Source organism: Asparagus officinalis, chromosome 4 (genome assembly GCF_001876935.1).
Source record: "Asparagus officinalis chromosome 4, Aspof.V1, whole genome shotgun sequence".
NCBI lineage: Eukaryota > Viridiplantae > Streptophyta > Magnoliopsida > Asparagales > Asparagaceae > Asparagus > Asparagus officinalis.
Genome location: NC_033797.1, coordinates 65,516,714 through 65,541,850, shown reverse-complemented (window position 1 = coordinate 65,541,850; position 25,137 = coordinate 65,516,714). Strand labels below are relative to the sequence as shown.

The following is a 25,137-nucleotide window of genomic DNA, read 5'->3' as shown; positions in this document are numbered from 1 at the left end:
AGATCTCCCGTTCAACAAAGTGAGCACGAATGTATCATACTCCTCATCCGGTAAGGAGCCCAACAAAATAATCGCCTTGTACTCATCTGATATTTTCTCATCAACATTCGCCAAGTCCGACAACAACTTCATATAGTTGTTCACATGAGCCGCTAGCGAGGTGCCTCTGGACATCTGGAATCTGAATAACCTACGCAGTAAGTGCAATCGGTTCTCAACACTCTTCGTAAGGTACTTATTGTTGAGAATTTCCTACATCTTCATCGCAGACGTCACCCCAATCACATCATACTTCAGCTCCTGTTCCAAACAGGACCTGATCACCCCACAAGCGTTCCTATTCATTTTCTCCCATACCGCCTCTTCATATTTAGGTGGCCTCTCGTGGACCATGATGGTCTCTTCCAAATTCTGAGCATTTAACGCATCCTGTACGTCGCTCATCCACAAACCAAAGTTGATTTTTCCGTCATATTTCACCACACTAATTTTGGTGTTTTGAAAACCAACTTGTATTGTACCCGCCATCGATTTGCTGCTTTCACCTTCTTCTCCCATTGCGAACTAACTCCAAATTGTAGAGAAAGAACAAATTTGATAGAATTAGGAACCACCCAACTGAACCCTAGATCGGATTCCAAATAGATCTCCTATCCACACGAGGAAAGCGAAATCTCCAACGGCAACTCCTAATGCTATCTCCACCGAAGCCGAGAACTCCAAGAACTAAGCTTCACACAAGAATCTTCCTCCACCAAAAAACCCTAGATCTGAAATCTGGGCTCTGATACCACTTGTTGCGTGCAGCGGAAATTTCGGCAGCACTTCGGCAGCACAACAAGAGTTAGGTCGCAATAAGAATTCTTGTTTCTCAAAGGGAACAAGAATCTGAAGCCTATATCCTATCAAAGTAGGATATTAGCTCTTCCTCTCGTCAGCTCTAGGACTGCGCGTCGAGGGACCCTAAAAGCTATTACAAATCACACAAAAGCAGTACAACCAATTTTAACGTGGTTCGGCAAATTGCCTACGTCCACGGGGCAAGGAGGGGGGAGATCTACTAATAGAGGGAGAGATTACAACTAGGGTTTACAATCACTCACAAACTAAACCCTCAAACAAACTCTCAAATCCCTCATACAATTATCTCTCTCAAAAGGGTGCACAAAAACCAAAGAAGGGACTGCACAAATTTTCTCCCACAGTCAGCCGCACAAAAGCACCCACAACCGTCCCTTCAATTGCACAAGTCTGCAGCCGCACAAACCAAAAAAAAAAAAACAACTCCTTGGCATGCACAAATCAATCTCCTGCGCCTCTTTGCCCTAGGAAACAAAAGCCTATATATAGGCTTTTGTTTTTCGGGTGGGCCTGGTAACTTAATTCCTGTCTTTGGGTGTTCACGAAAAACACCTCACACAATTTGCTCACGTGTGGTCCCCACACATTCACGTTCACAAAAGCCATATAATCTGCACCCTTCAATATTAAGAAAATAAACATGAGTATTGGATGTGAACATCCTAATTTTATTCTCTGCTGTAAAATACCACAAGCACTTTTTTTTGCCCCATTTTTTTTCAAATAAATGGATTGTAACAGCAAAGCTAAAAATTCAACTAATTTTAAGTATCAGATTATAACTATCCATATTTAAAAAAAATCTCATAATTATATATTTAAATAAATAAAAAAAAAACTAATGCGGAAAGTCTCTCAATATAAGATCAAGGGTCAATTTTTGAAACCCCCCTCAACTATTTTAATTTGAGAACCCCCCTCTCCTCTCCTCCTCCTCCCAAGTTTGAGCATATAATGTAGATAATCCCCTCAACTATAAAAATTTGAGATAACCCGTTGAACTTTTTACTCACTTAAACCCCCCCCCCCCCCCCCCCCCACACACCTTAATATGCAGGTGTTTCTGAGAAAACCCAACTCAACTATTTTTATTTGAGAAACCACCTTCAGGTTTAAAAATATTGTAAATAAACGCCCCTCAAGTTTAAAATTTTGAGAAAACCCCTCTTAACTATTTTAATTTGAGAAACCATCTTCATGTTTGAGCATATTGTAGATAAACCCCCTCAAGTTTGAAAATTCGAGAAATCCCTATGCACTCTTCTCACTTTTCGCTCTAAAAGCTAACATCATTAGTTCTAGCATGTCAATAATAAGTAGATGACTAAAAAAGATGAAAATACACCTCAATAATAGAAAACTAATCTGATTTTTTAAGGATAAGAGAAAGAGAGTCCAAAGAGAGGGAAAACATTGTAAATTAATCAAGATCTTTTTTACCAGATGGGGATTTATTTATAACTAGATAGATTGATTTTTAAAATGATATTTTAGTTGTTTTACATTTTGAAATAACACCAGGGATTTGGTGAGAAAAAATTAAGTGTGAAAGATTAGGAGGGTATTGTGAGACACCCCATGGTTGAGGGTGTTGCTCCAATTCTCAAAATAGAGTGAGTTTATCTATAATATGTCTAAACTTAAAGGGGCTTTCTAAAATTAAAATAGTTGCGAGGGTGATTCTGAGACATTCACTATGTAAAACTCATCCGTGCGAGCACAAGCAAAATACTTATCCTCATGCATATCTCTATATGATTTTTTAGATTTTAGCATATATGGATATAAAATTTTCTTACTCAGACAGACATATCCGTATCCTTGATTGATAATCAGATACAAGTATGATAAGTATGATAAGTATCGTATGTGATCCTATCCTAACCGTGTAGACGTTATTATAAACACTTGTACTCCTGGGGAAAAGGGTAGTCTAGGTACTTGCTCCAAATTTCGAAACAACCCTCTCTTTTTCGCCCTGCTCTCATTCTAGCCGTTGTTTCCCGACTTTCGCTCTTCTGCCACCCAGAGAAAAATCAGAGATAACTCCTCGATCCTTCTGCTGCGATTCTCCGCTCAAATTAGGGTTTCGAACAGCGATATCGTCTTCAACATTAGCGCTTGATTTTCTGGTAATGTCGTTTCTCCGAGCACTACTTCTGAACAGCGATATCGTCTTCAACATTAGCGCTTGATTTTCTGGTAATGTCGTTTCTCCGAGCACTACTTCTCTCAATCGATACGTTAGGGTTTCAATCTTCTTGATTTTCTGGTAATGTCGTTTCTCCGAGCACTACTTCTCTCAATCGATACGTTAGGGTTTCAATCTTTAAATTAGGGTTTCGAACAGCGATAGGAATCTTCAACATTAGCGCTTGATTTTCTGGTAATGTCGTTTATCCGAGCACTACTTCTCTCAATCGATACTTTAGGGTTTCAATCTTGTTCTTTTTCTTGTTCTTGTTCTTGTTCTTTTTCTTTTTTTTCCTTTTACTGTAGATCAAAGAAATTTGTTAATTTTTTGATAGGGTTACTGAATCCTTCGAAATTTCTTTATAATTTTTGAATTCGTGCATCCAAAAAAATATGGGTTGCTCTGTTAAAATTTGAGACTTTGGAGGGGAGATTATTTTATTTTTTTCAATAAATTTTCCTGTTAAATTGCAATAGATGGTCAAAATTCTCTCAAAATTTCATATTGGATTGTCTGAAAATTAAAATAATCTTAGAGGAACAACTTTTTCCTTTTAAATTGCTATAAATTGTTCTTTTTCTCAAGTTCACTAGTCGTTTATACTCACTTTTTTGGTGTTTTGTAGTCATAACTGAGTTATTCCGATTCTTTTTCCCTGAAATCCCTTTGTTATTTTATTTTATTTTATTGCAATAACAGAGATGGCTTCACTAACTCCGGCTGTTCTTCAAAACGAGAATCTACACATCCATAGAGGTATCATCCGGTTTTCTGACATTTTATGATTGCATTTAAATCAATAATTTAATGATTTATAGATGATTGTGACCGATATCAAGCTGTGTTACAGGAAAAAGTTTGGAGGGGGGTAAGACCGGTGCTCTTCAAAACGAGAACCTACACGTTCATAGAGGTATTCATTGTCCTCCACTACATAAATCTGGCATATGATGGTTTATTAGACACTACTACTGACTTTCAAGTTATGTAACAGGAAAGGGCGTCGAGGGTTTGAAGCATGAACTGCCGAAGCCTGTGAAGAATCGTCAAGAACGAAAAGCGCTGAGGGATTTGTCACAGGCTCCGAAGCCATTGCATCCTGCTCTAAAAGAGAAATCTGGGCTAACTATTCTAAAAGACAAAGCCCCCACTCGGGAGACTGCCAAGAAGGCACCAAAGAGAAATATTCTGACTGATGAGGAGATAGCAAGGTGCCAAGAATGGGCTAAGGAGGGAATTGAGCATATGCATTTTTCAGGAAATGACATGCGAAAGCTTGAGGCCCAACAGCAAGAAGAACGTAATTCTTCATCCACCATACCTTTTCTTTTGCTAGTTAGTCTATATATTCTCTTTTACCTACACTGTTTACCTGTTTATTTATCTGCTAATCAAAGGGTACCTTCGTAATGAATTAGGTGTAAGGAAGAAAGTCGATAAGGCAATGGCTGGTTTGCGTGCGTGGACAGATATGACCTTTGGGCTAGAAATTCCGGTTAAGGTAATCAATTTTGCAATGAAAGATTTAATTAAGCAATCCCTAGGAATTGATTTGTCTGTTTCCAATATCTACAGAATAGATCCTCGTAAATGATCGATATCAAACCTGTTATACTTCAAACATGTCTTGAGCCTCTTTTTGGCAGATAGTGAGAACTTCCCAATGTCAATTCCATTTTTGAAAGAATATGCAAAAATGCTCAGTTTAGTCAACTATATACTTCATTCTTTTCAAAAGGAAATGTTGTTACTTAATGCCTGCACAAATGGATCCTCTCACCTCCTGATGGAAGGATAAAGATGGGCATCCAATAAGTAGGATGATGAAGTAGATACAATCATTTGACTTTAAATATAAAAGTGCATTTAAAGGGTTTATTTCATAGGTTTCCCTTTTATTTTTTTTATCTTGCATGGATACTTTGATATTGGTGATGTGTCCATACCCGAAGTGTATTCGGTACTTGGGTCCTCGGATACGTGATGGATGCTCATTAGACACTTCGAAGATTATTTACAATTTATTAGGTCTTTTGAACATACCACAGATGAATAAGATTTGTTTCCATGATTTTGAGAAGGAGATCTAGTGCAATTCCATTTGCATTGTTGATGTGTTTATTTAATTTTCCACTCTCTTAACTGAGAACTATTATTTTTAACTAGTGGTTTATCTACGTGGTGTCCATACTTTGTATTCTTGGAATTTTCCATAACCACGAATCTATGCCATGCTGTCATTCTATCGCATACCCTTAAAGTCTATGCTTATTGTTAGAGATCATTATACTAGGATATGACTTGAAGAGAATGAACTTTATTCCTTTGCTTTTTTGGAGAGTGTACCGATTTATTAAAAAGAGGATATATACAAGGTATAAATTTAATTGTAGGATGAAGTGAAGCAAGAAATAGATCAAGAGATGGTGGATGGAGCAGCAGAATTGTAATGGAGGAGAACCAGCAGAATTTTAATGTAACCGGTTGGTCTAAAAGTGGATTGCTGTGATACTTGCGTATTGGCTGCCCGTACCCACAAATAGCAACCAACAATGAGGTGATGCAGTCAGGTGGTTGATCTTAGGATTAGAGACTTTCTTTTGACATTCAATCTAGAGCAACCATTACTATGAGTGCTCTATGGAAATGATATCAATGTTTGTTTGGGGAACTTCAAATCCATATGTACTCTAAAGGTCCAAAATGGATGATTGCAAACTGAAGTAGAGAAGTCCTAGAGTATTTGCTCCATATGCTGTGGAGAAAGTATGGTTAGGGGGAAAAATTGTGGCATACTTGATTCCATCACATCTTTGCAGAAGACGAGTTTGTAATCTTTAGCCAATGATCTTATGATAAGGTTGTTGCTTGTCAACATTTGTTATTAAGGGTAAGCCACATGCAGGTGCGATGTTTAAGAGGCATATGTATATTCCAAATGTGATGAAAGGGTTAGAAGGAATCAAACACTGGCCCCCGTGGCTGCGGAGAAAGAATGAACTTTGAATATATCTGAATTCTGAGCAGTTGAATCTCCAGGATTGTTCATTAAAATATTGGATGATCACTCTCTAAAGTAGGTCAAGGAGTGCGTAGATGTCATGAATGATTAAATGGAGAAGAATAAAAACCAAATGACTTGTATAATCGTAATAACAGTAAATTCTTTATGCAGATTGTAGTTGCCCTCAAACACATGGAATTGGATGAGGAAACCATAGCATCGGTTATTAGGTTATTATCACGAGTAATGTGGCAGCTGAGTTGCTCAGGTGTCTCTGATGACTCAATCCTTCCAGCCTTCTGATTTTTATTGTGTATTATTTGCATCTTCCTACTTAACCAGCCCTTTCATGGATTTCACAAAAAGGCGCGTGTTCTGCTCAAGGTCTATCCAATCCTGTCTTATTTCTTTTTACATAGAGCCTCCAGTTGTGCCAGTTCATTTTTGAGTTAATGATGTAAGAAAGATGGTATCTACTAAAGCTTACAATTTATGCTGTTGATAACTTCTCTAGCATTTATTATTCACTTTTTATCTGTAACCTCTTTCTTGTGTTGTTTGACGATTCTATAGATGTTACATAGATAATATACTTTATTACTTTATATGTCGGTGGCTACAGGCCTTAGGAAGTGAAGATCTACGTGGTTATTTAACTGTCTGTACTTTCTGCTTCTCATACAGGAAATTCCATCGGACACTGAAGATAGCTTGAAGTTGGAGTTTGAGGAAGAGGTGCTTCCTCCTAGTCCCAGAGTCAATGCTCACTCAAAGTCAGGTATCTTTCTGGCCCATTATTAACAGGTTGCTGAGTTGACTACATTCATATCACTCTCTATGAGTTTTCATTTTCTTCTCCATTGTTGCACTTGTATTATAGTCTTCATATTCTTAACAGTGGCAAACCAAGCCACATAGAATTGATGCAATTAGTCAAACATTTGGGATTAAAAGAGCATCATCAACATTTTCAGGTTATGAGAATATTGAGGACCTCTTTGAACTCGACGACTCCCTGTACTTTGACCAGCAATTCGAGCTCAAGCTGAAGGAAGAAGGATGCGAGTGATGTTGCTTGCTTTTAAACGAGTTCTGATTATGTTGTGTAAGTTTTAAGTCCAGGTACTGTAGCAGATCAGAGTGGTCGCATGTTGTTAATCCGCTTGTTTTAGTTATTTACCTTTTAGACACTTTGCAGGCATGGGTTAGTTCGTTATGATGCTAACTTGTGTGACAACTTGTTTGCTGCTATTAACTGATGAGCGTGCGTTGCTTTGTTCAGCTAATCAATTTCTGTTCATATTGACTTCCAGTTTATGCTCAGAATGAGTCCCTCTGAAGTAAGAAGAACCATTATTATGTTTTTTAGTATTGGTGAAGGGTATAAAAATGGATCATTAGATTTCGATATTCGCGTATAGATCAAAAAAGTGATATTCTTTGTGCGCACATTTGTTGCTAGAGGCAGTCTTGGCAAGATATTTTCTCCTATTCATAAAAACTTTATCATTCACTGTTTTCAAGGGGTAGCGTTTTTTTTTTTTTTTGGGGTAGAGAGCTCAGACCCATGTGGCCCTACTTGACCCTTCAAAAATCGAAAAACTTTTCCATGGCATATAATAACCAACAGCATGGCCACTAAAATGCCCTCAAAGTCTCACCCATGCTCTCCTAAAATAGTGGCTCATTTCATTTAATCATCACACAGTCTCAATGCATACACATCTTCCATGTGAAGTAAATTCAACTCACTCAACGTCATCACATATCCCATGGTCTCAGATAAATCTTTAAACTATCTACATTCTCAGCCACCAGCCTTGGAATATGATCACAATCTCATTGGATTCATTGCATCACCAGAATCTCTCACCTCAACATATTCCCCAAGAGACAAAGCGGTGACCCCTCACGGCTCAATAAATAGCTTTCTCCATGAGCTAGATTTACCTCCAAAGACAAAGCATTATAGCATGGGTGGTATTCTTCTTGCCATGCAACAACAACAGGAGCTGTGTCTTGCACTGGGGATTGCTATACTTGGATTTTGGTACTTGATGTTGGAAGTTGTTGAGGTTTTTGGTAGAAGAAGCGCGGTGATCTCTCTCTCCGATTGCTGTTTTTATCCAAGCCACACCGATGTCACTGCCATTGCTGCCGTTGGCTCGGATAATTGTAAGAAAAAGTTTGAGGTCGAAGGTGGATGGTGAAGAAATTAATACATTTATAGGCTAAGCTCGAGGGATCGATTTTTTTTGCCATCGCTTGATTAGCTATTTGGTTGTTGTTTTGATCAAGTTTGTTATTGAAATCGGTTGGGTGTCTTGGATTCTTTTGTAAGGGTGGTGCCTATATATAACCAATGCCAAGGATTTGGAGTTCATGTTTATTGAATCTACGCGTGATGGATGCGTTCCCACTTCTCCATTTATTGTTTGGTTGTTCAATAGTAAAGAATTATGCGTGTCATTATCTGTCCTATTTATATGAACTATTTACAACTCATCTTCAAATATGTATCCTCTTCACCAACAACAATATTTACAACTCAACTTCAAGTATATTGTGATGGGCAGAAATCATAAGATACAGTACGCAGGAAATCAACCTTCGAGATCTTTTACACTGAAAGTTTCCGCTGAAACCGGTCAATTGTAAACCAGTAAACTAAAAGAATAAAGAACGATTCCAGCTAGAGCCAATATGACCACGAGGAAGCTAAGTCTCTCTCAAATCTGAGGTCATAGTGCCAACAGTCTGATAGAAACTGGACAGGCTATATAAAGCACAAACACAGCAATTAATTTAAATGAACAGTCAAAGATGATACTTCATCATATCATAAATTTGAACTTACCAACTTCCTTTCTAATGTCATTACAAGATTTATATATCCTTGTGCACAACATTTACTTTTCTCCAAGCAAAGAAGAATTTTTCCTTCTGACCGAGAACTACCTATCGATCAAGACCGAGAACTACCTATCGATCAAGACCGATCTTTCTTCTTCTTCTTACTTGTACAAAATCTGAGACTGGGTAGCGATAAACTTGGGAATCAAGTCTTCAAGCAAGTTGTGGACATGCGCTTGTTTTAACCATCTATCAGAAGCTTGAACTTGTTTAAATAACTTCCCTCACAAATCTGTCCTCCATGGAGAAGGGGGTACAACTTACTTTTGCAGGGTTATTGAGGATCATATCACCCACCATTTCTGCGGTGCCCAAAGCCTGAAATAAGGTAATGAGAAAATATCACTTTTCCTTTCAAAAACATATTAAGATGCACATGCCATTGCAGTATAAAAAGGTTTCTCGAAACTAAATACAAAGCAGAACAAATTACACGAAGTGAAACAAAACACTTTAAAAGATGATATAATACTAGTGCAGAACCTAGACGAACAAACTTTACAACCAAATCAACCCATCAATGATCGCCAAGGAAATGAAAACAACAGGGCTTTGATTTTTCAGAAACAACAAAACAAGGAGACACATACAACACCACACAATATAATAACATAATAATAATGATAAAAATAAAGCAAATAAAATAAAACATGCACACACACGCACCCCTCGCACCCCTTCCAAAAGAACAAATGAAAAAAGGAAAAGAAAAAGGTAAAACACCATGAAAAATAAAAATAACTGAAAATTGGAAGGGAAGGCAACCCTCAAGCTACTTCGTAGATAAAATATCCTTCCAATATAATTTCATTTCCAATAAGAAAAAAAATAAGAATAAATCTAAATAGCAACATACGTAACTATGAAAAACAACAGCTTTTTCGAAAAGAAATGCAAGAACTGCATTACATATTGGTGGATATGTTAATAATATACTGCACATTTACAGTTAATTATAAGAGCAAAACTCTAACTCAATTTTGAACCAATAACCAGATCTCCGTTACAAATCAAAACCTAGACAGAAATCATGCACAGAAAAGCCAGATAAATGGAGATCGCATGTCTTAATGCCCACTAGACCTTTCATCATAAAATGATAAGAGATAGTTTTGCTGCTGTTCTTCTGGAGAGTCTACCATTTGAGCTTTCATACAATGAAAAAAAAAAGAGAAAATAGAGTTACAAGAAAAATGAATGGCATAACAAGTCCAGGCTCTGGTGGTTTTGGACACTAATATTCTTGCATCCATCACAAGTTCTGTCAAAACATTTACCGACCGTCAGCTTAACTCAGTGGTATTACTATAAGGACCAATCGTTCACGTGAATAAAGAAAACAAATAAAAAATAACTTCCAAAAAGAAGACACATTTTTAGTTGAACTTAGGTTCTACTAAAATATATATGTACCAGATCATAACAGTGGAAAAGTATCAAATTAGCAGTTCAGAATTCAAGTCTAAAGCATTAATTAAACTGAAATTTACCATGCAAATTCCCTTTCCTTCATGTCCCGCTGCAAGGAAAACATTCGGCAATCCTGGGACAGGTCCAATGACAGGCTTACCATCTGGCACTGAAATTTCAATCATTAGAAAATCAATTAGTTTTAAGGACTTAAAAGTTGCTGGATAATGAAATTGGCGTACACAAAATTTCTAAGACTAGTGTAGAGAACTTAAAGCTTACTGTAAGGGCGGTGGCCTATCCTTATCTGACTTAGGTTGAAGGACAAAGCTCTTATGGCAGGCAAAAAATCTCCAGCACAATCTATTATTCGCTTGATAATAGTTTCGTCTACTTCTCTATTGAATCCAACAAACTGACGACTACTCCCTGAAAAAACATTCATGGTAGTTGAATAAGTAGTAACATAAGATTAGTTGGAGTACCTAGGATCATTGTTTTAAATATCCCCGACATGACCCGATATATCCCCCGATATATCCTTTTACAAGGCTTGCCGCAACCGATATGGTCTTTAAATATCCTTTACCGCTTTTTGGCTATTTTGAGTGATAAATCCCCGATATGGCCGATATATTAGCCGATATGTGGACCAATATATCTTTTTATATAGCTTGTTGCAAAATAATATACCGCGTTTGGAATTTTTGGGCAATATACCGCGTTTGGAATTTTTGGGCGAGATATCAAGATTTCCCCATTATATCAAATGACATTTTGCCATAAAAAAAGAAGATCGAATGTTGCAACGTTGCTTTGCACTTTTGTTTATTTTAGAAGGTTGATTAGTGATCCTAAACATATATTATTCATATTTTGTATGCTTAAATTTCATTACATATATTGAGATTACATTTTAATGCATTATACTATATATGCAAACATTCATTATGGCATTCCGATATTTACCACATATCCCCGATATTTCCCCGATATCCGCAATCCGATATGAATTTTGGTCATCCGATATTTCCCCGATATCCGATATTTAAAACCTTGCCTAGGATTAGGAATGAACACAAATATTTGGGATCAAGGGATTGTGATGCTGCTCATAGTGTAGATGAAGGATACTTCGGTGGATAATGAACCATAGGTTATCATATAATTTGCTTCGGCAGGAATAACAGTTTTAGATCAACCAATTAGACAGATTATCAACTTGGATGACTACTTTGTCAATTGTGAAGGAAGCATTCAGATATTGCACATTTGAGCAAATTAACTCAACTATTTATAATTCACTCACTACCATATTGGCACCGTCCTCGTTGCATAACAGAGAAAGTAAAACAATAAAGGGAAAAGCTAAACACCAGGAAAAAAAGTATATATACATAAGTAGCAGTCAAGCTTTCACTATATTTCCATCATAAGGAGGCAAACTTCATACTAGTCATACTTAGTGCTTCAAGACAATTAAACATAACTGACATGAAGTGATGGTACAATTACCCAGAACAAGATTACATATCCATAAGTAGCAGTCAAGCTTTCATTATATTTCCATCATAAGGAGGCAAAACTTCATACTAATCATACTTAGTACTTCAAGACAATTAAACATAACTGACATGAAGCGATGGTACAATTACCCAGAACAAGATTGCCCATGATATCTGTTGAAGCTAGCATTGAAATAGATAACAAGTCATCATCAACACATGAAGGTGAATTAGCAACTTTATGGCTAAGATAGCCGAACTCCATCAGCCCATGGTTCAGATGAATTTTGTTGAAATTTTCCAATACTAGAAGATGGCCCTAGTGATACAAAAGAGAGAGTTGAGTAAAGAATTAGTGCATATAGACACATTTGGAGGAAAGGAAATCCTGTCAGCGTAAAAAGCCCAAGTGTTTGCTGAGAATATTACTAAATCAAGCCCCTAACACTGTACCAGGGGAAAAAAGCCTGACATGAGTATAAGAAAAACTTTATGCAGTACAACAAGGAAGTTACGTATAAGGACTAGTCAAAAGAAACAATCCATGTCACTGTTATCAATGATTATACTTATTTGCATAAAAATGACTATAAACATAAAAATAAATAAAGTTAAACTTGCATTATCTTTTATGTGACTTCATCACCTTTTTAGGGGAAATTAAAATTGCATTAAATCCTATATGTGACAACTTTCTTGCATTTTACTTTCACAACCCCTTAAATGCTAACAAACACCTATATGTTAAAAGAAAGTCACGTTCTCACTTTTACCTTTCACTTGCACGCAAATAAGCACCCCCTTAGTTAATTTGGGGAGAGAGAAACAAAGAGCAAATAAAGTGCTCTACGCAACAAATATCACCCTCGATTCAGCTTTTCTCCCCCTCAATCATTATCCACAGAAGCATTATTTTTCTTTTTAAGGCTAATGTAAAGTCTTCTTGTTGTTTGTGGAAATAGATTTACAAGGTCTACACATATCACCGATTGAATTGGACACAAACAAAATAGTACCCCACTAAAGAGTTACAAGGAGGGAACTCAACCTCCTCTCCCTCCGGACACTGTTATAAATGACTATATACTCCAAGTTTCTTATATTTATATTCAGGTTTATTAGGTGGATCATGTCAAAAAATAAATAAAGTAATCTTCCGTACTCTCACAAAAGAATTTTCATCAACCCCTCCCTAAGATTAGTGAATCTTGTAAATAAAAAGGTATAACTACATCAGACTTCTAATAATCTATGAGGATTCAGTTTATCGTTTATCATTCAAACAAAATCATACAATCATCTAAATATTCTACAGTCAACAATATTCCACTTATCTTGGCACCAGGCTAGGGTTCTGCATTCAGTGTGGATTCACTAACAATAGAGACGCTTACAGTTGCCAAACAGTAACAATTTTCTAGCAAGTGGTTTATGAATAAAACGCCTACAGGATCCAATCAATCGCAAGAAATTAAAATTTGTAACATGCATTTGCAATTCCATCATTCTCAACTTCATAGATTCCAGAAACTCCAGAGAACAGTTTGGATAAGGAAATGAATGAGGCCTAAACAGAAAGGAAAATTCAGCCAAAAAAAAAAAGAAAAGAAAAAAAGAAAAGAAAAGAAAAGAAAAGGCGGACTTGAGGATGTGTGCAAGCATGTATTGCAACATGAAACACAAGATCTGTGTTCTGTTACTTCTGTATGAAGCCATGTTACTGCATCTTCTCAGCTTATAATGCATGAGCTTATAGCCGGCAAGCAGCACAAAGGAAAGAAAGTAGGGAAGAAGGTTGGGATCACTTGGTGATCCAATGAACCTTTTAGTAAAAGACTTAAAAGACTCCTAGAGAGACTCACTGTGCCAATTAACCATTATTATGACTTGATATAAGCAACTAAACGATGAAATATACCTTACAAATGTATAAGACAAAACATGGCAGTTGAAGAAGTTTAAAGCGTCTTGGTTACACAACGTGAAGCCCAGAACATAGAACAACTGCATATAGTTTGCGGGTAAGGAGAGAGATTCACCCATTAAAGAGGTATCCACCCAAATGCTACAGTTGAAGTTAGCATTTTTAGAGTTGGATCAAAATTTTTGCTACCAAGAACCGGCTAGGTTTATTAACCTTAGCTAGACTCACCACGTCAAAGTGAATATTTAATAATCAAAGGCGTCATTCCATGAGTACCCACTCGAAGGGTGTACTTCCTAAAAAAATGAGGCCAACAAAACAGATAACTGATTACTTGACATCACATGGTAGTTTCATAAATAAATTAAAAAAAAAACTAAAATAACCAATTCATAGACGCTTTTCGCATCTTAAGTTCAGCTATAGATTGGATAATTCTTTCAATTACATTCAGCAATATGTCAAGTGTTGAACTGGAACCTTTCGCGGCTTCACAGGCACACTCAGAACAGCATCAGGGTCGATGGCAATGCTTTGCATGAGGGAGCCTGTCCAAGCACCTGCTGCGACCACCAATGCCTGCTTACAGTAGAGAGAATTTTGTGTAGTTTGAATACCTTCAACTGGTCCATTCTTCTCAGATCTGCACAGTATCATAAATTTGAAATTGCAAGAATAATCCTATCTTTGAACTGAGAAGTCCCTTTAAAAATATACAGTGTTACTTTAAAGACGACCTTATTATGTTAATTGCAGGGTTATTATAGAGCTCAGTATATCTTCCTTCAGAAGCAAAACACCTATTATCCTAGAAAATATGCAGAATTTCAGTAACTAGGAATATGCAAATACAGAACCATTACCAACAATAAGATTCTTCCAGATGACAGGAAGGACACACCTTTTCTATGAATGCAACAGTTCGAAGGGCATCCAACTGGCAGTCATCTGGAAAAAATGCAGCACCACATTTCCCTCTTACTTCAAGGGCCGGTTCCTTTGAGAGCAAAGAAGTAGAAGACAAGTATTCTGCTCTGACTCCAGCTTTAGATAAAAGCTTGACCCTTTCCTCCAGCAGTGCTACTTCTTCTGAAGTTCTACCAATTAACAAGCTTCCTAGTAATAGAATGTCATATAAGTGGTTCATGTTTGATCAGTTCATGTTTGATCTAAGAAAACTATGTAAACTATCTCCTGACTCCAGCTTTAGATAAATCTAGGCGTGAAAAGCAAAAAAAAAAAAAAAAGGAACTGTACTGACTAGTTCAGGCATGTGCATAAATTGTAGAATTAAAGTATAGACTGTAAAAAATCCTAAACAACGTAAGATTTTTTTTCCTGTGTGTATGGAGGAAAGGAAGAATGAACCAAGAGTGTGCTCCTATCTGAGATTTCATGTTCATATTGGATATCTTAAGTCATATCAGAACTCAATGGTCAATCTATCGGTAGATAAGATGCTGACGTTTTGGATGGGTCAAGTCATTCTTGTGAACAAGCACGCCCTCTACATGCCTAAGGATGGATCAAGCCAATTTTGGCTGTATGGGATCCACTAAAGGATGATGCAAGAGATTGTCTCTCTCATATCCAGAATGAAATATTTCCCCCATGAATGCATAAAATGGGATAAAAAGAAGTGTGAGAATAAATAGTCTCATTTATCTTTGCAAGAAAATGCTTGAAAACCTCCGGTGAAAACAAAAAACTGAGTCTCCATTCTAAATAGGAATCCCAAATCTGCATCAACTGATCCCAAATCAGTATGGAACTTAAAAGATATAGTACCTGTTTTCTTCCAGCCAAACTCTTCAAGAGGATTCAATCCATGGCGTTCTATGCTCTCTGCCAGCTCTTCCCACAGCTACTTGCTTCTCATTGAAAGCTCCCACGTATCACTTCCAGGGGTCAAATCTCCTACCCAAATTAATCCTTGTGCTGATTCATGAGAAAACATCTTAAGATATCAATCATACTATAAATATAGCTAGCAAAAGATCCTAGAACAAATGTATGAAATAAAAAGAAACCAGCATATAGAAGTATGGCAAGGGAGAAGATAAAAAAAACAACTTTCAAGCATCCAGCAGACTATGAAGAAAGAACCATCAAATGAAAAAAGAAGCAATTAATCGGTCATACAAGCAAACTAGAATTAAAAATCTGATCAAGGAATATATAACTGAAGCTTAGCTTCAATCACTTAACGAAATAAAAATCCCAAATAAACATTATAGGAATTTTTTTTTTGACAAACGCAATCTTCACAATTAAGGGCTGCAACAGACTCAAAAGCTGGTTACCTACCGTTGCCCAGTAACTGAAAAGGCCAAACTCAAACAATATTATCATCCGCTACAAATGAACTAGCTACAGCAGGGCCAGGCTCAACCCGCTAAGAGGATCAGGCTTGACTTAAGAGGATTGATTCTCTAGAAGAGACTTGGGGTATCGTACAAGTTCTTATTTTTCTTATTTTTGATACTTTAGCTTTAAAACTGCATGGCACTGATGGTTTAAGTCCACCTTAAAACCCTTTGTCATCTCTTCACAGAGATTATGCTGGTGGGTGATAGTTTTCATATTACTACTCAATATGTTATGTGTGCAAGTATCCAAATATCTAATTGTACCTTAAAAAATGTCATTTGCACTTTGATACCTGAAGCTTCACCCTTATTTTTAACTTTGATGCGCTGCTCTGACAGTTTGATACCCCCAAAGCCCTATCTTTGTTCCTAAACTTTCACCAAACTCAAAAAACTGAAATTTGGTAAGAGAGTCGTTTCTCGTTCACTTTTGTATGTTTGATATTCCCGAACAAATTAACATCGAGTTTTCTTTTGCACTTTGATCTATCAATTGTCAAAATAGAACTTTAGTCCGTCAGTTAAAACAAAGGGAGAGATTTCGGGCTATTAAAGTAGAAATATAATTCTTTTAAAAAATGGAAATATTAAAAAAAAATCGGGAAATTGTTTTCACCGACTGCTGCTTCTCTCCACCAAATCTAACACACATGATCGAACTTTTTTTAAACGTTGACATCACTTTCATGCCATCCACGAACGAAGTAGCCAAGAAGTAATAAACCATAAAATAAACACAAGAAAGAAAAGGAACAAGGAAAAAAAAAATCAAGAACTCAAGCGCTAGGGAGCTCACCAGCACCGGTGGCTCGGTGGGAGGCCGGAGCCAGGGACGGAAGGCGTCGACGAGAAGCGACGGAGAGGTCGGAGTGGAGGAAGGAGGTGCGGGCAGACGGAGAGGCGATGAATCCCGCCGCCGACGGATGACACGTCGTGGGCTCGCGGAGAGCGTGGACGGCCAACGGTCGCCGCTGCAGCTGAGACTGAGGTACGATACTCAGAGATGGAGCTGAGTTATAGGGGAGGAGATGTGAAGATCTGAGAGAGGAGCGAAGAATATTTTTGAGAGTGATGGAGATTGAGGACTTCATTTTTGCTTCGTCTCCCTGAGAAGAGTGAGAGGGCTGTGATCTCGATGCTCAAAAGGTGAAGGTTGCTCCTCCCAAATTAGGACAAATTTTCAATAAGAGCGACGCTACGGCCACACACACCCCGCCACAGCCACCGGACAACGCCTGCTAGCAGTGAGGGGCCCACTTCAAGATTTCAAAAAAAAAACTGAAGTGGGCCTCCTGCACTGTAGGGCAGGGGTGTTAGCGGTGGTGTGGCGGGGTGATGTGCCCGTAGCCATTTTTTTTTTTCAATAAACCGGGACCACATATACAAAATTGATTCAAAAAAAACGACGTATTCTTAAAAAGAGAGCACTAGGGGCACACACTTGGGACCACTCCCACACCACACCCCCTCACACTGCTACAAGTGCAGGGTTCCCACTTGAGATTTTTAAATGCTCAGTGGACCGCCTGCACTGTAGCAGGTGAGGGGTGTGGTTGGGAGTGTGTCCCAAGGTGTGTCCCTAGTGTTTTTTTTCTAAAAATAATTATCAAAACTAAACCAGTTTTCAGTCAGATCGACCTAATTTCAACGATCTGACTGAAACTGGGTCGGTTTTGACAGAAAAAACTTTAAAATTTTATGGGACTTGAAATCCCGTGAAGTTTAGCAACCATTTAATTAAGCTGCATAACTTCATGGGACTTGAAGTCCCATGAAGTTTGAGCCGAATTTTCAGCCTCTGGAAATTCAGCTTGTAACTTCAAGGGACTTCAAGTCCCGTGAAGCTGCAGGTTTTAAAAAACATGCACAGCCTGTTGTGCATGTTTTTTATATACACGACGATACACTTGTGAATCAAACAATACTCACCAAATTTCAGTCGTGAATCAAATAATACTCACGAAAATACACTTGTGAACAACAATCGATCACATATATACTGAATTACAACAATATTCTTAAAATTCAGCCATGAATCAAACACGAATCAAACAATACTCACGAAAATCACATATATGAACTTAATCCTCAACAAAAGTATATTTTTTGAAAATTCATAAAAATAATAAATTTCAACAAAATAAAATCATATACAACCCAAAATTCCTCCTCTCCCTCTCTTCCCCCTTCCCCTCGCTTTCCCCCCTGCGTTCCTGCTAAGCCTCGATGATCCGAGTATCTGGTTGTGTATGAGACTGAGAAGTACCGGCTCCATCAGCATGCGCCGTGCTATGAGAAGTGCCGGCTCCATCGTCACTTGACCTACATCGTCGTGTGTACATTTGCCCAAATGATCGAGATCTGTCCTCACGGCCTGCAAACTTGTCGACATGAGTCTTATGAAACACGCTTGCTATTCTCTGTTTGATCCTGTTGAAGAGCCCTACGGCCGTCGGATCCTGGATGTCACTGATGTGCTCATCTATATCAGCTTCAATATCATCAAAAGCTTTGATGTGCGAGTTAATAAATATATACACAATTTAGCAAATAATATCTTAATAAAAAATTGCCGTTTTAATTTAGCTTAGAAACTTATATAATCTCTCTCGAGCATGGAACTAGGGATGTAACTATCTGTCGGTGGGCGTGACAGATATCCAGCTGATGGCTGTGGGTCGCGTGTGATCCATCTACATGTGATATCCCAATACCAACGCATATACGTGGTATAATCAACAGTTATATCTCTCTCATCATGTATGAAATCACACCTATTAATCCACCTGTCTATGTAGGTTGCACGGAATACGCCCTAGTCTGTATGATGCGATGTAGGTCGTCAACTACAATTGATTTGCCCGACAAGATCTGACACATGCTGAGAGCGCAGAAATTATCGTAACACACAGTCGGGGACATGCATCTCCACAATCTCCCAACATATCAAAGGAACTCTGGCTCTCCACAATCTCGACAAATAGGTGCAAGAGTATGCATATCGAGCTCTGACGGTAAATAGGGGCTCCACTTGAACTAAAATAAGATAAAACATTTATCAGTATCAACAACAAAACTAAAATATTCATAATGAACTGAGTTTTTATATTTACCTGTTGGCGTTGGAGGCCATCAAGCTCATTTCGGTAAAACTCTATATGTCACGTCGCTGATTTGTACTTAGTGTACCGCATGTTAAACTTATTTGGCATAAAGAATATATGATTACAAATTCAATACGAATAAAATTGTGTGGACAATTATACCTGTATGTCAAAGGAAACTGGCCCTGTAGGTCGCGGTGCACAAGCAAAGTAGGTCGTCCAATATGAATGCGTTCCCATGACCAAATCTGTATCAATGTGCATCATCCCTTGAATTCTTTATTCTGCATCAATGAGACCCTACCTAGTTCTCTATATAAGTATGCCAACACCGCACTACCCCATGATAGACTGCCGCATACACCAAAATCCTCTAGGAGTGGCAGCCATCGTGCATGTACAAAAATTTTTCTCACATCAGGAAATAGCATGCACCATATCATGTGTATATTACACGCACGAGCATGATACTGAAGCGTCTCAACGGTGGTATCAGCTAGTATATCTCCCACAAATGTTTTACAAAGCCATGATACCTTCATCGCACCACTCCTCAAGTTGGGAACCTAACCAACAAGCCCATCACATACTTCAGGCCAATTATGGTCATCGGTGCCCATAACTATCGGGCCATCAATGCGGAGCCCAAGTATGACAGCTACGTCATGCAATGTCATAGTACACCCCCCTATATGCATATGAAAGGTGTTGGTCTCCAACCTCCACCTCTCAATCAATGCACGGATAAGGGATCAGTCAAGCCTAATATACCTCACTGCTGAACACTCCCGGAACCCAGCTTGAGCTATCAAGTCTAGTACCCTCTCATCCTTAATGACCTAACCCGAATGACTCTGTGAATGATCGACCATGGTGTGTAAGCAATAAAAATTGCCTTTAATCCTTATCAGAGAAGTTCAGAACAAAACTGCTAAAAACTCGCCCGAAATAGCAGAAAAAGGGGAAAACGCAGATATCTCCCAAACCGTAAGGAATTTGGCGAAACGGAGGAAGCGAACCAAAGCCTTTGGCTTGGTTCGGATGGCTCCATCTCGTCGAGATAGGCGATTTTCATATATAATTCGTCCAATTCCGACTTACGGTTTGAAAGTTACGATATATTCTTCAATCCATGCTCAGGAGCTCGCCTGCAGCTCAAATTCGCCTGCAGTCCCAAATCCGCCTGCAGACCCAAGTCTGCCTGCGCACCTGAGCTCGCCTGCAAACCCAGTTCGCCTGCTAGCTCGCCTGCAGACCCAAGTCCGCCTGCAGTCCCAAACTCACCTGCAGACCCAGTTCGCCTGCAAGCTCGCCTGCAGACCCAAGTCTGCCTGCAGTCCTAAGCTCGCCTGCAGACCCAAGCTGCAGACTCGCCAGCTCACTGTCAACTGCCCACTTGGAGTATGGGAACAGTTACATCAGTGGTCAAATCCCACAAATCAAGGGAGAGGGCACAATACTCCAGGCCCGCCAGATGGCCGTCCATAGTACGAATGAGCGGACAGGCACCAAAACAGCCTGCACCCTCATAAATGCGGCTCACCTCAGTTGTCCAGGCGAAGGGACGAGAGCCGCCAACGCTCGGTGGTTGGTCAGATCCACGCAAGCATCTGACAGCCGTTGTCACGCATACGAGGAGGGCCTTTCCCACTCCTATGTAGCGTGATGCAGAGCACAGCTCTTCGAATGACCATTGACGGTACGAATGAACAGCAGGACGTCTCCGAACAACGTGTGGTCACATCCCATAATTCAAGGAGCAGTCAAGCTATCTCCCTCACCTCTATTAGTGGTCAAATCCCATGAATCAAGGGATAGCCCATGCCATCCCTTGCCTGTTAAAACCCATCTTCAGCAGCATGAAGAAGGGAGATGGGCCGTTGCATATTCGGCTGGCTAATCTCCCAAAGGTTGAACCTGGACCTTTGCCAAAGGCTCCCTCGTTTGAGAACCGAAGCTCCGGCAGCAACTTCGATCGGATCGTCCAAGGGAAGCAGACTCGGCCCGAGCACCGAGCGAGGCATCCTATCGCCACCTAAAGTCCCCACACAAAACAAAGAGGGCCTTCCCTCTGCTTCTGTTGTAAACATTTGATTTGTTAGTTTGTAATAAGCTTTCTTATAAATACAAACGAAACTCCTTTCTTCGGAAGAATCAAATTTTCACCCTACAGAAGATGGCGACCACAGTGGGAGAATCCGTTCATTCAGATGAATTGGTGGTGGCGCAGTCTGACGAAGTTGCTGCAGGGACTACTGTTGAGTCCCTTGTGATCAAATTCGAAGGGTACTTACAATCGTCCTCTTCTCGCAGCAATACATCTCGCGATGGTTGCAGAGTCGTGCGGGTGGCCCAGCCCCAAGAGGCTGAGGCAACCAAGCCTGAGGGATCTACCCAAGCCGAGGCAGGGGGTTCTTTTCCCCCCGAACCAGTTGAGGCCGAGCCGAGATTCGAGAATGCAGGTCTAGGGGCTGCTGAATGGGTCGATGAACGATCCTCGCAGACCCCTGTGCAAGAGGAATCAACCATTTGTGTCGACGCAGAATACGCCTCCGTCGTCGACATGAACGCTCCTCGTTCAAAAAGATCCAAACAGCGGCGACGAAAAGCTCTCGCTCGTCTCGAGGCGCAATCCCTCATCCCCCACGACAGCCTGAATTATTATTCAAGCTTGGGGGGAATCAACCTTTTGTGCCAGGTTCCCATTTTTGGCGAACCGCTCAAATCAGGCGAGCCTAGCAGTTTAGGCGAGCCCATCTCTTTGAGCCAGGTTCCCGATTTTGGCAAACCGCTCAAATCGGGCAAGCCTAGCAGTTTAGGCGAGCCCAACCTCTTGAGCCAGGTTTCCATTTTTGGCGAACCGCTCAAATCGGGCGAGTTTAACAGTTTAGGCGAGCCCCACTCTGTGAGCAAGGTGCTCAATTTTGGCGAACCAAGGGCACCTGGCGAACTCTGCAGTTTAAGAGGGCTTCGTCAAACAAGCGAACTTCACCAAGCTCGCCTGACGGCCCAAGATCGCCAGAAAGGCGAAGCAACAGCTCGCCAGACAGGCGCAGGCACACTGTGCCAATCTCGCCTGACGGGCGAACCTCGCCAGCATGAACCTCGCCAACACGCTCACGCCCAAATGGGGGTGGCCACCTCGTTTGCCTGCACGGGTCTGACGTCCGTCTCTAACGACGACGACGACGACGATTGCTCAGCAGTGGCAATGTCGGAGACTTCAAGCTCAGTTCAGGGCAAGCACACAAATGTGCACATGACTGACATCCCTGAGGAGATGTCTAGGAGGCTCGACGAGCAACAAGCAACCATCGACTCCCTAAAGGAGAGGTTAGAGCAGCTCTTGAGCGAGAAGAAGAGGAAGAAAGAGAGGACTTTGCGGGCTTCGCATAAATCCTTGAAGCACAAAGAGCGGGTGCCTACTCCTTCTCACTCCTCATCCGAGTCATCTAGAGGAGCGTCATCTTCGGGCCATAACCCAAGAGACAAGAGGTTTGACGACCTCCAAAGTCAACTCGACGCCTTGAAGCTCCAGAAGCATGCGAACAAGCTGGGGGTTGTCAGACCGTATCCAATTGAATGGGATGCGGTCTCCTACCCGGCAAAGTTCGAGCCGCTGGACCTCCTGCAGTTCAATGGCAAGGGTTCTCCTACCCAGCACATCTACTACTTCCAGGCGCAAACTGGACACATAGTGGGAAACGATCCCATTATGACTCGACTGTTCATTGGTACCCTCAAGGGGGTCGCTTTTGAATGGTTTCGCAGATTGGAGCCTGGGTCCATCACCTGCTGGAAGGACATGGAAAGGCTCTTCGTGGCCAGATTCTTCGATGATGACACAGAAGTATCTATGGCCACCCTGCTAACTGTGAAGCAGAGTCTATAAGCAACTTTGTCAAGAGATTCAGAAACCGATCGCTGCATTCCCGCGATCGAGTTTCCGAGGCCACGCTCATCGAGATGTGCCGGAACAATCTCTCCATCAGCGTTCTGTCCAATATGGGCGCTGTTGAAGCTCGCTCATGGAAAGACTTACTTCGTTAAGGAGAACAAGTTGAGAGCATGCTCAAGCATATGGGTGACGAAGACCCGCATGAATTTCGAGGGGATGATGACCAAGATACCTTGGTAGTGGAGACCGATCCCTCATATCCTCCAAATTTCCCCCGTTGATCCTCTTCAATAGGACGGCGGGCCCACATAGTCACTCTAATCGTGACAATCTTGTCAAGTTAACACTACACCTCTGACAATCTCCCGTCGATCCTCTTCAATAGGACGACGGGCCTACAAAGCTATCACGTTAACAATCACCTCTGATAGTTCTTCGACACTCCAACTGGTGCATGAGTTTAAACTGCTCCCTTAACACTCCGACAAGTACACGAGTATAAACTGCTTCTTCTGACACTCCAACTGGTGCATGAGTTTAAACTGCTCCCTTAACACTCCGACAAGTACACGAGTATAAACTGCTTCTTCTGATCCTCCAACTGGTATAAGAGGTTAAACTATTCCCCACACTTCCACTTCTTGAGCCAGGTTCCCAGTACGGGCGACCCGCTCAAATCAGGCGAGCCTAACAGTTAGGCGAACCCCACTTCTTGAGCTAGGTTCCCAGTTTCGGCGAACCGCTCAAATCAGGCAAGTTTAACAGTTTAGGCGAGCCCCACTTCTTGAGCCAGGTTCCCGGTTATGGCGAACCGCTCAAAACAGGCGAGACTAGCAGTTCAGGTGGGCTGCATCAAACTCCCACTTGGTCAAACCTTCAGATAGTTAGGACCAAAGCCACAATCCCCCGCCAATCCTCTTCAATAGGATGGCGGGACCCCCACTGTCACGTTAACAGTTACCTCTGACAAATCAACTTACCAGTCCTCTTCAATAGGATGGTAGGTCCATAGAGTTGCTCAAATCGCAATAAACTCCCACTGTCATGTTAACACTACACCTCTGACAAAATCAACTTACCAATCCTCTTCAAAAGGATGGTAGGTCCTCAAAGTCGCTCCGATCGCGGCAATTCCTATCACGTTAACGATTACCTCTGATAGCCGACACCGTCATTCCCGCAAATGACGTTGTCCGATCAGTCGTCATACTCATACGTCCCTGAACGATTTGATTCTCCCAGCACCGTCTTTCCCATAAAAGGCGTTGTTGTTTGATAGTGGCCTACTATGCGATGTGCTGCTATTTCAGGGTTCGTCTTTGCCCCAAGAGAAGACAAATCAGGGTTCGTCTTCATCTTTGCCCTAAGAGAAGACAAGTTTCCCCCTTACACTCCAACTGGTGCATGAGTTTAAACTGCCCCCTTATACTCCGACTGGTGCATGAGTCTAAACTGCCCCCTTATACTCCAACTGGTGCATGAGTCTAAACTGCTCCCTACACTCTTAATCCAAATGCCTCGAAAGGCTAAGGATAGAGGAGAAATTTTAGCATTGAGCCTAAAAGAAACTCCTCAACAACTTACCATGCTAAGGGCAAGAGCATGGCTAGTCCAACTCAAACGGCAGTTGGTAAAGACAAATCAAGTCCGTTGATAGCTGAGGGTTTGCTCAAAATCCTAGAAGGCGATCATCAGCTGCGAGTGAAGAGCAGGGATCACTTTACGGGACTTCATATCCAAAGTGTTCCAGACCCCATGCGGCCTGATTCAGGTCTGAAAACTTTGGAGGGGGTTTTGTAGGCAATAAAAATTGCCTTTAAATCCTTATCAGAGAAGTTCAGAACAAAACTGCTAAAACCTCGCCCGAAATAGCAGAAAAAGGGGAAAACGCAGATATCTCCCAAACCGTAAGGAATTTGGCAAAACGGAGGAAGCGAACCGAAGCCTTCGGCTCG

General features: G+C 40.5%; 2 protein-coding genes across 4 annotated transcripts; one reads left to right on the top strand and one right to left on the bottom strand.

Annotated features, from left to right (window-relative positions):
- LOC109837605 lies at positions 2,809–7,345 on the top strand. Of its 3 annotated transcripts, none has more exons than XM_020405918.1 (7): positions 2,809–2,993; positions 3,755–3,811; positions 3,906–3,968; positions 4,050–4,355; positions 4,474–4,556; positions 6,744–6,837; positions 7,034–7,345. In XM_020405918.1, the coding sequence occupies exons 2-7, from the start codon at positions 3,757–3,759 to the stop codon at positions 7,126–7,128; spliced, it is 696 nt and encodes a 231-aa protein (XP_020261507.1). In that variant the 5' UTR covers positions 2,809–2,993; positions 3,755–3,756; the 3' UTR covers positions 7,129–7,345. The 3 variants fall into 3 exon arrangements, with proteins under 3 accessions (XP_020261507.1, XP_020261509.1, XP_020261508.1); XM_020405920.1 differs by lacking the exon at positions 2,809–2,993 and adding an exon at positions 3,019–3,063; XM_020405919.1 differs by lacking the exon at positions 2,809–2,993 and adding an exon at positions 3,162–3,247.
- On the bottom strand, positions 8,882–19,961 carry LOC109838831 (D-amino acid dehydrogenase-like). The gene is given in 10 exon segments (XM_020407255.1): positions 8,882–9,290; positions 10,463–10,551; positions 10,665–10,811; positions 12,038–12,206; positions 14,292–14,454; positions 14,549–14,619; positions 14,713–14,927; positions 15,600–15,749; positions 18,447–18,689; positions 19,856–19,961. Coding segments are annotated over 10 exon segments (1,461 nt in total). The 3' UTR covers positions 8,882–9,182.

What these genes read in the sequence shown, in the direction of transcription:
- LOC109837605 (XM_020405918.1), top strand. Translation starts at nt 3,757, where the DNA reads ATGGCTTCACTAACTCCGGCTGTTCTTCAAAACGAGAATCTACACATC. An exon ending in GGCTAGAAATTCCGGTTAAG is followed by an intron (nt 4,557 to 6,743) that starts GTAATCAATTTT and finishes CTTCTCATACAG; the next exon opens with GAAATTCCATCGGACACTGA. An exon ending in CAATGCTCACTCAAAGTCAG is followed by an intron (nt 6,838 to 7,033) that starts GTATCTTTCTGG and finishes CAACATTTTCAG; the next exon opens with GTTATGAGAATATTGAGGAC.